The sequence below is a fragment of the Punica granatum genome, chromosome 1 (genome assembly GCF_007655135.1).
Source record: "Punica granatum isolate Tunisia-2019 chromosome 1, ASM765513v2, whole genome shotgun sequence".
Lineage (NCBI taxonomy): Eukaryota > Viridiplantae > Streptophyta > Magnoliopsida > Myrtales > Lythraceae > Punica > Punica granatum.
Window position 1 is genome coordinate 3,919,075 of NC_045127.1, and position 15,444 is coordinate 3,934,518.

At 37.1% G+C, this 15,444-nt stretch overlaps 1 protein-coding gene across 1 annotated transcript; it reads right to left on the minus strand.

The window, feature by feature from the left end:
* Window positions 1-12,132: 12,132 nt before the first annotated feature.
* Window positions 12,133-13,359, minus strand: LOC116208028 (antifungal protein ginkbilobin-like protein). Its single transcript, XM_031541252.1, has 2 exons — window positions 12,980-13,359; window positions 12,133-12,205 (listed from the first exon to the last, which is right to left on the minus strand). Exons 1-2 carry the CDS (start codon window positions 13,357-13,359, stop codon window positions 12,133-12,135), a joined length of 453 nt encoding a protein of 150 aa, XP_031397112.1.
* Between the last annotated feature and the right edge of the window lie 2,085 nt (window positions 13,360-15,444).

Here is a 15,444-nt window from a genome sequence, read left to right on the forward strand (position 1 = left end):
TGTTTTGTTTGGTTTAACATTTCAAAGCATTACCTTTGGCTTTTATGCATGCTGTTCGGCAGGAAAATACATATATAGCCGATTACGATTGCTGCAGCTCTTACAAGAGAATCCATGGAATGGTAAGCCGCCTTCTTCCCGAGTCCGATCCTTTAATCTCTTTGTGTTTGAGGTAGAAATCAAAGTTTTTAAGTATGGAAAGAAATATATACGATCTGATTTTCATTGGGAACTTCTCCAACTTTTGTTTTGTTTGGTTTAACATTTCAAAGCATTACCTTTGGCTTTTATGTATGCTGTTCGGCAGGAAAATACATATAGAGCAATATATTCACTCTAATAATGTGATTGTACCGTATAATTAGAATAACGCTACAACGAAATTCTAATTTTTTGATAAGAGGATTTACGAAGGAATCTGGTTTCTTAGAACTTTCGACAAATTAATGTGATTGCGATCTTCTTTTTTTTTAGTAGTATATTCATGAAACTATCAAATTTAATCAAATCATTGAAATCAATTCAAAATTTGAGTATCAAACACTTGTTCAATTCCAAAAAAAAAAAAAAAAACTTAATATTGAACTTCAAATATTTAGTATGTACTAGTAGGTAGATGCATGGGTTGCAGGCGTAATATTATATTTTTATTTTTAGAAATTATAAAAATAATAAAATATTGAATCTTGGGGCAAAAGTGAAAAACAATTTGTATGGGGCTGTGAAGTAAATAGAGCTCCCACGAATTTCAAATTTTCAGTATTTGCTCCACTGCACAATTTTTGGTTAATCTATTAAGCACTCAATTTTCAGCAGTTAAAATTAAGTCTAAATAAACACATCCTTACTCTTGTAAAACAATTCACCTGAACGACATTAATACTGAATTATACTTCTTATAAACCATATAAAGTAATCTTAAGTCATGTATACGTAAGTATTAATATAGAACCTAGCAACTCTAAGGTGGGTTCAGGGTTTGACGCCCCTCCACCCCCACATTAATCGAGATTTGACCATGCAAATATTAATTTGAACGAAATGAATGTTTTATGAGAAATTACATTAATTTTTGAAATATTAACTTTCCAAGGAAGGGGACTTAGTGCGGTGGCCAAGATGCAGCCGACTTCAAGAGGTCTCGGATTCAATCCTCGCTAATGTCTGCCTGTGCATGAAGGGACAAAGACCAGCTATTACTATACGACAACATTGAATTATATATCTGCCTTCACCAACAGTTATTTTTTTCCCCCCCACCAATTACTGGAGGGCGGTAATGAGATCATGAGTCCACTCCCACCCTCCTCCTCGTCTGCCACTTTTAAGGAAAATCTAATGGCAGAAATGTAGTCAATTATCATATCTATTATTTAGTCAATCATCGTAGAATTTCCAAATATGGGTTTACATTAATCAAATTCTTAGAATTTATAAAAATTAGAATATCAATGATTAGAAAAGAAAAAAAAAGAACGGAGAAAACTAATTTATGTTTGGGTTATATAATATATATATATATAGATCAAAGAAGAGAAATAGTGATTTAGCTCAAATAAATTAAGCATAACATATGAAGTTAAAAATATTTATGCGTCCAATCAATGTGGATTGGTTCAAACAGTTCGATGATTGTTCCGCTTAAGCAAGGTCTCGAGTTAGAGTTATGAGAATGTAGAAAATTCACGTTGGGAGAAGTTTATCTCTTAGTAGGCCAACTCGGCTCGATTGGACTAGTCGGGACTCAATTGGACTTCCGGCCGGATACCAGAGTTCACACCTATATATATATATATATATATATATGCGTCCAATGAACTTGTCTAGTTATAAAAGAAAAAATATAAGCTGGAAATCTAGCCCGTTAAAAAATAATAAATAAATAAAAGCAAATGTAAGTTATTGTAGTATGGGATCATAAAATTAGGAAACCTACTTACCCAAAAAGAAAAATTAGGAAACCAAAAAACATAATTGGTGAAATAAAATCGGAAAATAAATTGGATGGAAGAAAGAATCATGAAATCAAGAATCAAGAACTAGCTCATATACTTGCTTAATAGGGAATGAGGATTTTATAGTCGACTAACCAATTATTGTTGAAACAGTGTAGGCCACAAGAAAATCATATCCACATTTTTTTATCTTACTTTTTCATGAAATATTTTGCTCCTTCTTTTCCTTTTTCTTTTCTTTTAGTATCAATAGAAGCTATCTAGTGCATACAGAAAATTGTTGGAATGTATCTTCATATAGAAAATGTATCGGCATCGAAAATTGTTAGACCAAAGTGGTTCTGGTTCCCCCCCTCGTGTCTTTTATTTGTAACTTCGTCGGGAGTACATCATCATATTATTAATTACTTCTCCGTATGAGCTCAGGCTCAAAACATAGTACATACAGAGGACCTGTCTTACATAGAGAACATCATTACGTGATGTCATTCTTATTGGTAGGTCAAGTTTAAGTTTCAATCATCAAACTCATAAACCTCGAACCTTAACCTACAGTCCTGGACATGAATTTGAGCCCCTATGGTATGCAAAGGACACTCATGTGAATCCTGGAATAGCATTCCGACAAGTGCTTCTAGGCACCATCCGCAATCCCCCTTTGAAAGTTTTCCGTTGCATGCTGCATGCCCGTAGATAATATGGTCGGACGATGGAGACCGCTCATAATAGTTGAAGCCAACTTTTGGGGTATTGTGTGTCAAGTGGGAGAGGACATAACCCCGATTCTCAGTGTACTGCTTAGATGAAAATTCTATGCCATTGCAGATTTTCGACAGCGCTCCAAAATCCGGTTTACCTGCAGAACATATGGCACTGCTAAAGATACAGAGTAGCCCGATTGCGATTGCTGCAGCTCTTACCATAGCATCAATGGTAAGCCTTCTTCCTTTCTCCGGTACCGTTTATATAGTCTCTAGTTGAGGTAGAAATGAAAGCCTAAACCGGTACCTTTTATATAGTCTCTCATTGAGGTAGAAATGAAAGCCTAAGGATATATATGAGGGAAGAACCACTTTAGTATAATCGGAGTTTTTCTTGAGATTTCCTCCAACTTTTGTTTGTTTCAGTTCAAAGCATTTCCCTTGGCTTTTCTGTCAAATATTCGGCAGGAAACCACGTATACATAGCAATTCGTCTACCTGCAAATCACAACAATGAGCTCGTCCTGCTCGTTCAGCACGTTGGAGCAGTCTAATTAATGAGCAGCCGATTATAAAATCGATTACTGAGTATGATGGTGTACGTGGATCTTATACAGATTCTGTGTTCATCATGTTTGATTGATTTTTTTTCATCTTTTGTGTTTCAGTGGGTTTGATGGGGGAGACAATGAGGTGGGGGGGGGGGGGGGGGGGGGGGGGGGGGGGGGGGGGGGGGTCTGGTATTGAACGGGAGTCCATTTATGCATTATGCTAGGAAAGTCCGATCCCGTAAATTTTTCTTTTTTTAGGTGGCTCTGACTCATCTTTCATCAAAGAAGACAGACCAAAAGTGTGGAGGAAGTGCATTTATTTATGCAAGTAAATTCTGGTAACTTCATTTATATTCTGTTGGGTATCCTTCCAATTTGGAGAAAGTTGGGCTCAAATCGTGTTGGACTTTTATCGGGCTTTAATAGGCCCAATGACTCACTTTTGTTAGGGTTAATTTCAGCTTCAACAGAGGCTGGAAAACAGAGGTTGATTGGCTGAAGATCTGAACAGAAAACAGCAGCAGAACAGATCGGTACAGAGAAGCAGCAGAAGACAGATTACAGAGAAGCAGCAGGGCAGTTTTTCTGTACGACCAGCTAGAGATCAAACCTCAATCGGAATATCAAACGTACTCTGATCGAGACGAAACTTTGGCAGCAGCTTCACCATACGTGGGGCTAAGTCTTAACGGTCAGAATTTCTATTTAGAGTTCTATAGGTGCTATTTCAACTGACTTTGTAAACCACCCTTGTGGGCGACGAATTTGAAGTCTAGGTGATCGAAGAGCTTGTTCTCTTGAGGTTGGTGATCCAAGGGTTTACCCTTTAGGAAAAACATTGTGTAATCTTCATTGATAGTGGATCATTGATTTGGAGTTGGTCCCGTGGTTTTTCCCCACATCGGGGTTTCCACATAAAATTCTTAGTGTTCTTTTTTCTTTATTGCTTGTTGGTTAATTTGATTGGTCCCTATCTTGATTACACTAGTTGGGGAGAAAGATTAATCACTGTGTTTTTGTTTGGCCGAGCACACCATTGCCCAACAAGTGGTATCAAAGCCTCGAGTTAGTGAAGTTTGAGGTTTTCGGTGTTTTTGAGATGGAGGAGTCTACAGGATCTATGCTCAAGTTGAATGCAAGCAACTACTCTATATGACAGTTTCGGATGGAGGATCTTCTATTTTGCAAGGACTTGTATGATCCCATTGAAAGGGATTCGGCGAAACCAAAAGATAAGAATGACAAGGCTTGGGAACACGCAAATCGGAAGACTATTGGTTTGATTCGGCAGTGGATAGACAATAGTATTTATCATCGTGTTGCTCAGGAGACAAATACAAAAGTTTTGTGGGATAAGTTAGCAAATCTCTACGCGAGGAAGACACCGCAAAATAAAGCCTTTCTCGTGAAGAAGTTTGTTCATATCTGCTACCGGGATGGAGGTGATATGGTTGTGCACATGAGTAATTTCCATGATATTATTAACAAGTTGACGAACTTGGAGATAGTATTACCTGATGAATTGCAGGCTTGTCTACTTTTAGGGACTCTACCGGATAATTGGGACACACTTGTGGTTGCATTGAGTAACTCTGCACCAAATGGAAAGCTATCGTTGGCCATGGTGATAGACAGTTTATTTAATGAGGAGACTAGAAGGAAAGGCTCTGGGATTTCCATTCGATCTGAAACTTTGGTTACTGAACAATAGGGGAGAAGTCAAAGCAGAAATTCATCTTCCAAGCATGATAACTCACGTGACAAATCGAAAGGGTAGATCAAAGTTGAAGATGAGGAAATGGGTCACTTGCTATCATTGTAGAAAAGCAGGACACTACAAAAGGGAGTGTAGAGCTCTGAAGAGGAATCAGAATAGCAACAATAGGAGTGAGAAGGAAGATGCACTGCAACAGTGGCATCGGATGGAGCGACCTACATTGTTTGTGCTGAAGCCTATGTGAATCTGATGCGTCAGGGCTTTACCTGGGTTGCAGACACAGATGTCTGATTTCATGTGACTCCTCATCGGGATTTCTTCTCATCTTACACTACCGGGGACTATGGTTATGTAAGAATGGGAAATTGACAATCATGCAAAATTGTCGGTATTGGTGATGTATGTCTAGAGACCGAACTTGGCTACAAGTTGTTTCTAAAGAAGATGAGGCATGTCCAGAAATTCACCTTAACCTAATCTCGACGAGTCAGCTTGATGATGAAGGCTACGATAACGAATTTAGCAGTGAGAGATGAAAGCTCTCCAAGGGTTCATTGATTGTGGCATGGGGTCAGAAGACCGACGCTCTTTACAGGCTGCGTGCGAGACACAACTCCGGTCAGGTTAATGTTACTAAAGATTATCTTATCGAGCTATGGCATAGGAGACTTGGGCATATCAGCGATAAAGGTATTCAAATTTTTGCTAGAAAGCAGTCTTTGCCCATCAAAGGTATGCACTTGAGCACTTGTGATCATTGTTTAGCTGGTAAGCAGAGGAGAGTTTCTTTTGTTAGAAGTCGGCCCTCTAGATACGATCATATAATTGATCTTGTGCATGCTGATGTTTGTTTCATGTCGAATAAATCTCTTGGTGGTGCTCTATATTTTGTAGCCTTTATAGATGATCACTTCATGAAGGTTTGGGTTTATCCTATGAGAACTAAAGATTAGGTGACTGAGATTTTCAAGAACTTCCATGTAGCAATGGAAAGAGAAACGGGGCATGAAGCTGAAATGTGTCAGAGTTGATAATGGTGGTGAGTACATAGGTCCTTTCGAGAACTATTGTAGGACTCACAGGATCAAACTTGAAAAGACAATACCAAAGACACCACAACAGAATGGGCTTGCAGAGAAGATGAACCGCACGATTGTTGAGAGGGTTCGTTATATGCTTTCTCAGGCGAAACCGTCTAAGCCTTTTTGGGGCTAGACAATGAAGATAGCGGTTGAGCTTATTAATCTTACATCATCAGTTGCACTTGATGGAGATGTACCCAGCAGGTATGGACCGGCAAGGAAGTATCGTACAAGCATCTTAAAGTCTTCGGGTGCAGGGCATCTGTTCACATTCCTCGAGGTGAAAGATCAAAGCTCGATGCTAAGGCAAAATAATGCATCTTCTTGAGTTATGCACATGAAGAGTTCGAGTACAGGTTTTGGGATCCTGATAACAGGAAGATCATCAGAAGTAGGGATGTTGTGTTCTTTGAGGACCAGACAATCAAGGATTTGCATAAGTTAGAGAAGGCCAGAGTAAGCAGTCCTCACGAGATCTCTATTCCTGTACCGACTGATGTAGAACATCAAGTGGAAGAGGTACCTGATGAGTATGAAGAAACTATGACTAGGAGTGACATTCCTCAAGTAAATGATGATGTGACTGAGGATGATACAGGCTAGCATTTAGGACAGCCAAATGATAGCTCGTTCAAAGCGACTTATAGGCACCATTGGCAATCCGCCTTTGGAAGTTTTCCATTGCATGCTGCGTGCCCGTAGACAATATGGTCAGACGATGGAGACCGCTCATAATAGTCGAAGCCAACTATTGGGGTAATGTGTATCAATTGAGAGATGACATAACCCCGATTCTTAGCCCACTCCTCGGATGAAAATTCTTGGCCATTGCAGATTTTCGACAGCACTGTGAAATCCGATGAACATATGGCACTGCTAAAGATACAAAGTAGCCCGATTGCGATTGCTGCAGCTCTTACCATAGCATCCATGGTAAGTCTTCTTCTTCCTTTCTCCGGTACCTTTCATATAGTCTCCTGTTGAGGTAGAAATGAAAGCCTAAACCGGTACCTTTTATATAGTCTCTCGTTGAGGTAGAAATGAAAGCCTAAGGATATATACGAGGGAAGAACCACTTTGGTATAATCGGAGTTTTACTAGGATTTCCTCCAACTTTTGTTTGTTTCAGTTCAAAGCATTACCCTTGGCTTTTCTGTCAAGTGTTCGGCAGGAGAACCGGCATACATAGGAATTGGTCTAAGTACAATGCAAATCACAGCAATGAGCCTATCCAGCTCATTGGGCACGTTGGAGCAGCAAAACAACTAATTTATGAGTAGCCAATTATAAAATCAATTACTGAGCATGATGGTCTGCATGGATCAGATACAGATTCTGTGCATCTATCCGACTCTTATATATCTTGCAGCTAGCTATTATTCTAAAATCCATGCGCTGGAGAAGAACACCTGCAGGCGTTACTTCTCATGGGACATTATATTACCTTCCACAAACTTTATGACGGATAAATCTATCACAGCTTTTCTGTCGAGGGTCCAGGATAGAAGTATGATGATGTGCATTGATCATGAATATACCAATTAAATAGACTAATGGGTTTAAGAGTGAAGCTGTGAAGGCAAATCTTCAGTAACAAAATAATGTCCGGTCTTGTGAATGAAGAAAATCTATGCTGGAGGGTCTTTATCCTTTAGTGGAGTGCCCTGACTCGAGTTGGATTAGTCACGACCTATTGTTCTTCCGAGTACTGAGTACCAGGGTACACACTGGAAAACAATTTCTAGTTTGCTTTAGCAGGAAGGTACATAGTCGATGTTGGGAAGGCTATGGAGATCCATAAAAATTTGCTAGAATGTACCTTATATACTTCATTATCTGTAACTTCATCAAGATCACATGATACAGTTAAAGCACGTGCCAAAATACAGGAATGGATACATCGGAACTTCAGGGCTACTATAGGTAGGCTCAACACGAGGTACATGTCTTACAGAGAGAATATCGCGTTCGGTGATGTCATCCCTCTTACTCGTCGGTCAAGTTTCAATTTCAATCTCCCAACTGATAAATCTCATACCCTAATCTACAATCTTAGAGATGAAATTAAGCCCTTACTCTTAAAAGGACAGTCGGAGAATAGCTATTGTGGCAGTCCACCTCCGAAAGTTTTTCCGTCACATGGCCGTGGACACTTTCAATGAATGATGGAGACTGCACGTGATAATCGAAACCATTCGGTGCATGCATATAAACTATTAGATGGTTGATCACACAGCCCCTTATCGTTAAAATCCCACTGTTCTTTAGTATATTCTGTGTCGTTGTAGATTTTCGACAGTGCTGTTAAATTCGGTGCACCCGCAGAACATCTGGTACTGTTATAGAAACAGAGCAGCTCGATTACAATTGCTGCAGCTGTTGCAAGAGGATCTACGGTACGCCTAGTTCTCCCTTTTTTGTTGCTCCGTTACCTTCTAATTCTTGTTACCGGCCACTTTATGCTTCAGAATTATCGAGTTATAGTACAGTTCATGGTTAATCTTAATCTTTTGCCTCAACTAGACAACTAATAAAACGCCAGAAGCAGTTGGATTGCTAATCTTTTTTTATTTTACTGATTGAAAAATCAGTTAATGAGCGAGATCATCCTCACTGCATGAAGCACTAATAAGTACTGCCACAAACAACAAACGTGCATTTCCAATCCACTAATTATACAAAAAGGAATTATTCACGAAATCATATATCTAAACAACAGTCGAATGGGCAAATTTTCTTATGGTTCATTACTTAATGGACAGCCCGATATATTATAAGTCATATATAGCATTGCATGCGGGAGAGAGGTTGAGTATATAATTTATAGGAATCAAACAATAAAACGAAGAGTTGCTCTACTGATGAGCAAAACCAGTTCATTTCTGATATGGAATTTTATTGAGAATCATGCATATACATTTATTTAAACACGGGACAGCGGACGCGACAGGAAGGACATGATCTCCTGTAGAGAGTCAACCTATCAACGGCGATACATGATAGATTAATTATTCATGTATAGAGGGCGTACATGTCTCACATATGAGGAGAACATCACTACGTGATGTAATTCTCTTATTGGTTGGTTGAGTTTTTGTCAATCCTCAAACTGGTAAAACTCGTACCTTAGTCTACAATCCTGGAAATGAACTTGAGCTCCCACGGGATTTTTAGGACGACAACCAAGTGTTATCTCATCACGAGCGACAACTAGACACCATATGCAGTCGTCCTTCGAAAGATTTCCATTGCATGCTGCATGCCCATATGCAATCGGTTTCGATGATGAAGAAGACGAGTCGTAATAATTATAGCCGTGATCTGGGGCATTATTTACTACTTGAACAAGGACATTGTCCACCTTCTTACGATTGTTCTTACCATGAAATTCTTGGCCATTGCAGGTTCTCGACAGCAATGTTAAATCCGGTGCACCTGTAGAATATCTAACAGCACTAAAGGTACAGATTAACCCGATTATGATTGCTGCAGCTCTTACAAGAGAATACATGGTCCGCCTTCTTCCTGCTGTGTTCGACCTTTAATCTCTTTGTGTTTGAGGTTGAAATGAAAGTTTAAGTATGGCAAGAAATATATACGATCTGATTTTCATTGGGATTTGCTTCGACTTTTGTTTTGTTTGGTTTAAGATTTCAAAGCATTACCTTTGGCTTTTCTGTTCTATCGTTCGGCAGGAAAAAACATATACATTGACATTGACTAGAATTATATAGGAAACTAGAAAAAAAAAAAAAAAAAAAAAAAAAAAAAAGCCAGCGTGCTGCCGCGGGAGTAATGTTATATAAGTTTCAAAATTGTTACAATTTTGTTAAATTTTTAGTATTTTCTTATTTAAGATATATGATATTCACTAATTTTCAGTATCTCTTAATATATTTGAGAACTACATCATAATATTTGCGAAAAATCATGTCAAATTAATTAAATATTTTGTTAGAAAATAGGTTTCGGTTAAAAGTTAAATAATGACACAGCAATATCAAAATACAAACTTAAGGAAAACATAAACATATGGAGCATTTTGCATTTACTTAATATCAAAATACAAACTTACGTTCTTATCGTGTTTGTATAAAACTAAGGATTGTTTGACAAAATATAGTCCTCTGTCATCTCTAATTTTGCATTTACTTAAGTAACTTTAATTTAATGTGTTGAAGGCAAATTATTTTCATTTTAGCTAGTTGTTTTTAAATTTAAAAAATTCACATTTTCATATTATATTCCCTTGATGATTATTAGAGCAAGAATCATGTAAAGAATAATTTGATAATGAAAAAAGATAATTAAGTAAGCATCTAAAGATTATTTGGTTGAAAAAGTCAAAAAGGTCAATTCCTTTTTTTGGGTTAAAAAAAAAGGTTAATTCCTTGAAATTTCATCTAATGCTTAAGTACCAAGTTTAGGAGACTGCCAATCCCTTTTGAAAAAGTTCCTTTTTTTTTCTTCTAGTGTGATAAGAAAAGAGAGAAAAGAGTTTTAAAAAATCTTCTTAACAATGCCTCATGGAGTGACACATGGCTAAAATAACTCAAAACCCTCTGTTAGCTAAATATATATGTAAATTAAGTTAATTAACTCAGAATTGTCCTTTATTATGCAATGCACGGATCTAAAGACTATTTTTAGATTTTATTTGTTAATATTAATAATACATTCTCAAAAATTACATTAGCTTATATTCATAAATTACGTGTACATATTTAAGGACATAGTCATGTTTTGAAAAAATCTTGGAGTAATTTGTGAGAATATAAAGGTGTATTATGCATTTGATTTAGAAAACATGTATGATAAAATATGTTATAGTCCTACATAAAAGGATTTTTTTATAGAAGATTGTGAAATTTAGAACATTGAAAATATAAAATAATCCTAATAAAATTAAGAAAATAATACATATTTTTTATAAGTAACACATGACCTTTCAAGAAACATAAGTAAAAATAAAATATTATGTTTTGGGAAATTCATTTTTAGTGAAAATTCATTTTTAGTGAAAACTACTACTTCAAGTGTGTGTTTTATAGAAAATAGGATAAATTTATTGATATAAACATAACATGCATATATAAAGAATGAGAACGTGTCCCTTTTAAAGTGCCTACAACCTAATCTATATTTTTATTATATATAATTACATACCTTACCATTTTACCGATTGTTTTTCTTTTGTTACGAAAAAAGAATGGAGTCTGAAGTTTTAAATATTTTATTAGAAATTACCTTAGAATTACACGTGGCTAAAGGAGAGTTTCCATTTGAAATTCTCCTTTAACTTAATATATAGATATAGATATAAAAATATAGATATAGATATATAGATAGATGAATTCAAGTCCCTTCCTAAAATCATAGGGCCAGTGGGGTACCTTTTCCCTCTTGCGGGACCACCTATAAATGATTTCGATGTTTTTTTGGATGAAATACAAGATTACAACAATCTATTAACTGAGACTACTCCTCCCCTATGCGTTGACTTGATCATGATCAGAAAATGCTTTTAATAATTTTCAAACATATGCAATGCAAGTAAAGTTCGTCACCTCGATTCATGGACCTTTTTTTTTGTGAACCCTGATATCCAAAAATTTAATGAACCATGTCTAATCAATTCGAGAGATTGAGCATTAATGGTTATTCTCCTCAACAAGTGTGCTTCCGATGCAACCTTGTGCCCCAACCCAAATGTAGTGTTCGGACTCTTTTGTTTAACCGCGAATATATTAGATCGAACTGAACAACCAATGCAATCACCATCCCATCAGCATACACCAGCAAAGGGATAATATAGTTCATACTTCTAGCAAATGTTTTAATATGAATGCAACAACAACCATAGAATTGAAAAATCTATATAAAATATATATATATATATATATATATAAAGAGCGACGACGTGCCGGAATGTGCCACGTAGGACGGAACTTATCTCTAATTGTGTAACTTTTCGTGTCACCACTAACGAGGACGTGGCAATTGGCAAAGTTTTGTACCGCCACCTCGGCTCTAGAAGTTGAAAAGACAAATTCATGAGAAGTCATAAATTATATATATGTGCATGTGTGATATTTATAATAAATTGAATTTGATTATTCGTGAAAGTCATAATTCATTTTTTGGCTCCACAATCTCTGAAGGAGGGAAATTTAAGTAGGAAAGGTCTTCATCAACTATCCTGCATAGAAACAAAAATATATTGGAATCATAAGACTCGTCATCTTGAACTAAGTAACACGTGTTGTCTATAAATTAGAGGGAGAGGAGATGATTTCATATTATTATATAGATACTAAAACTTTCATAAAAACAATTGATATCTACGAACATACAATTACGTAATATGTGAAATATATGGTATATCATTTACTCTTATTTTCTGTTGGATCTATGAAATAAAATATATTCATTTGACGATTTTTTAAATTAGAGAGAATTAATATATTCTTACAATAAATAAAATTAATTTTGTAAAGGTTATAATGCAAGGATTATAGTACTAATTTTTAATTATCACAGCAATTGTAGCCTCGTGCATAAGCGCGGTCTGTGACTCCGTTCGTCTAGTTTTATTATAGTTCATTACTCAAGGGACAGCCCGATATATTATAAGTTGCGGGAGAGAAGATGAGTATATCATTTATTGGAATCAAACCAACAATACATAGAGTTGCTCTACTGATGAGCGAAACCAGTTCATTTCCTGATATGGAATTTTATTGAGAATTTGCACATGCATACATTTATTTAAACACGGGGCAGCGGACGCGACAGGAAGGACAATTCATAAGCGGGCCAACCAATCAACGGTGATGTATGAATCTGACAGATTAATTCTTCATAAACTGAGGATGTACATGTCGTACGTGGAAGGAAGAACATCGTTGCGTGATGCGATTCTCTTATTGGTTGGTTGAGTTTTCGTCAATCCTCAAATTGATAAAACTCGTACCTTAATCTACAATCCTGAAGATGAACTTGAGCTCCTACAGGATTTTTAGGACAATCATGTGATAGCTCATCGCTAGCGGCAACTAGGCACCATACACAGTCTTCCTTTGGAAGTTGTCCATTGCACGCTGCATGCCCATACACAGTAGGGTTTGATGGATCAGACGAGGCGTAATAACTATAGCCATGATCTGGGGCATTATTTATTACTTGAACAAGGACATTGTCCACCTTTTTACGCGTGTTCTTATCACGAAATTGTTGGCCATTGCAGATTTTCGACAGCACCGTTAAATCCGGTGCACCCGTAGAATAGCTGGCAGTGTCAAACATACAGAGTAGCCCGACTACGATTGCTGCAGCTCTTACGAGAGAATCCATGTAATGGTAAGCCTTCTTCTTCCCGTGACCGATCCTTTATTCTCTTTGTGTTTGAGGTAGAAATCAAAGTTTTGAAGTATGGAAAGAAATATATACAAGGAGGGAACCACTTTGCTCCAATCTGATTTTCATTGGGATTAGCTTCGCCTTTTGTTTTGCTTGGTTTAACATAAATCATTTGGCTTTTCTCTTCTATTGTTCGGCAGACAGATACATAAATAGTTACATTGACTTGGGATACATACGGAACTTACATAAAGGGCCAGGCACATGGTAATCACGAGGTCACCAGGGGACAATTCTTAAGACATAGCTGTTACTTAATAGCAGGGGAAGGCATATAGTGCAATTATTATTATTTTAAAATATATAATTGTGCTACATAATCAAAGTAACACTGCATAGTCTAATTTTCGCGACGATTTTCGAGGGAAGAGGTTTCATCCGAAATTACAATGGAAATTCGACAAATTTTCTAACGAGTTTCACAGTCCAAAGTTTCTGAAGAATTTTCGAGGGAAAATTTTCAGAAGTTTCCGGGGATTTTTCCACGGAAATCCCTCAAAAAGCTTAACAAAAAAAAAATCGAAATTTACCGATAGCATGTGAAGAGAAAATTCGCCTCGTCGCCCATTGAATCAGATCAAGCACACACGAAGCCTTAAATCTATGGATTTTCATTTTGCCAAATAAACTAATTGGTCGAAAGCTTCAATAAGATCAACAATCAACTTGGATATCTCTTCGTAGTTTCCTTGTTTTCTTTTCTGTAAACATTACACTATAAAAAGAATAAAAAAGAAAAAGAAAATTTTCCCAGTTGGAGGGCACCAAAGATTCTTGCAACTGATCGTGCATTCTTAGGGGAAAGAAACATCCTCGACCAAGAACAGGCTGGGCAAGCTCTCTCGCTCTAGACCCCACTAGTGAAAGAAAATTAGAGGATAATCATTTACTTGTATTTTTATTTACAAGTTTTCTGTTAACGATTGTACCCACAAAATTAATATAAAATATTTATTTATTGCATATATTTCTGGTCCATTCATATAGACTCGAGATTTAGCCACGCACACCGTCGAAAAGTCTGAATTCGTGAACATGAGAGATGTGAAAGTGAATAACTCAACTAATGAATAACCTTAGGCCAGCGAAGTACCAATCTCAAGCCAACCGAGGAAATCCCAGCCGTAACAGAACCGTTGAACCCATCTCTCTGATTTCGAGACCGATTCGATGATTTTTTCAAACCTAGGGGGGCGAAGTCGCGTACTATTTAGTCTTCAGGACTAACCGGTCTTAGATTCCTCGAACATATAATAGATAGTGGCAACTCCAACCTGATTATATGCGCACCTCAAGTGCCGGATCCAAGGTCGGCACATAGCAGATTTAGTAATTATTAGTATGGATACATGCGTTTTCATTAGATTTTCATTTGGTTTGCCCTTCTTACTTGTACATTGTAAAAAAGAAATATACTCATACCCTTCATTAACTTCATCGAGAATACATCATCACATGGTTAACGCGTGCGTGCACATACACAATATGATACATCGAGACTTGATCACTTCTCTGTCGGGGCTCAAGCTCAATACAGAGTACATACAGAGGATGTGCCTTCTATGGAGAAGAACATTAGGTGATGTCATTCTCTTATTGATCATTCAACCTTAAGTTTCAATCAACAAACTCATAAAACTCGTACCTCAATCTACAATCCTGGAGATGAGTTTGAGCCCCTGCGCATTTTTTATGGCAGAGAAGTACAATATCTGCAACGGTGTCTAGGCACGCGAAGCATTCATCCTTTAAAAGTTCTCCATTGCATGCTGCATGCCCGTAGACAACATGGTCGGATGCTAGAGACCATGCGTAATAATTGAAGCCAACTTGTGGGGTGACGTTTTCTAATTGCTTGAGGACATAGCCCCAATTCTTGCCTCCACTGCTTATCAGAAAATCGCTGTCCATTGCAGATGCTGGACTGCACTGTAATATCCGGTCTTTTTGCAAGTGAATATCTAGCACGGCTCAAGATACAGAGTAATCCGATTACAATTGCTGCAGGTCTTAGAAGAA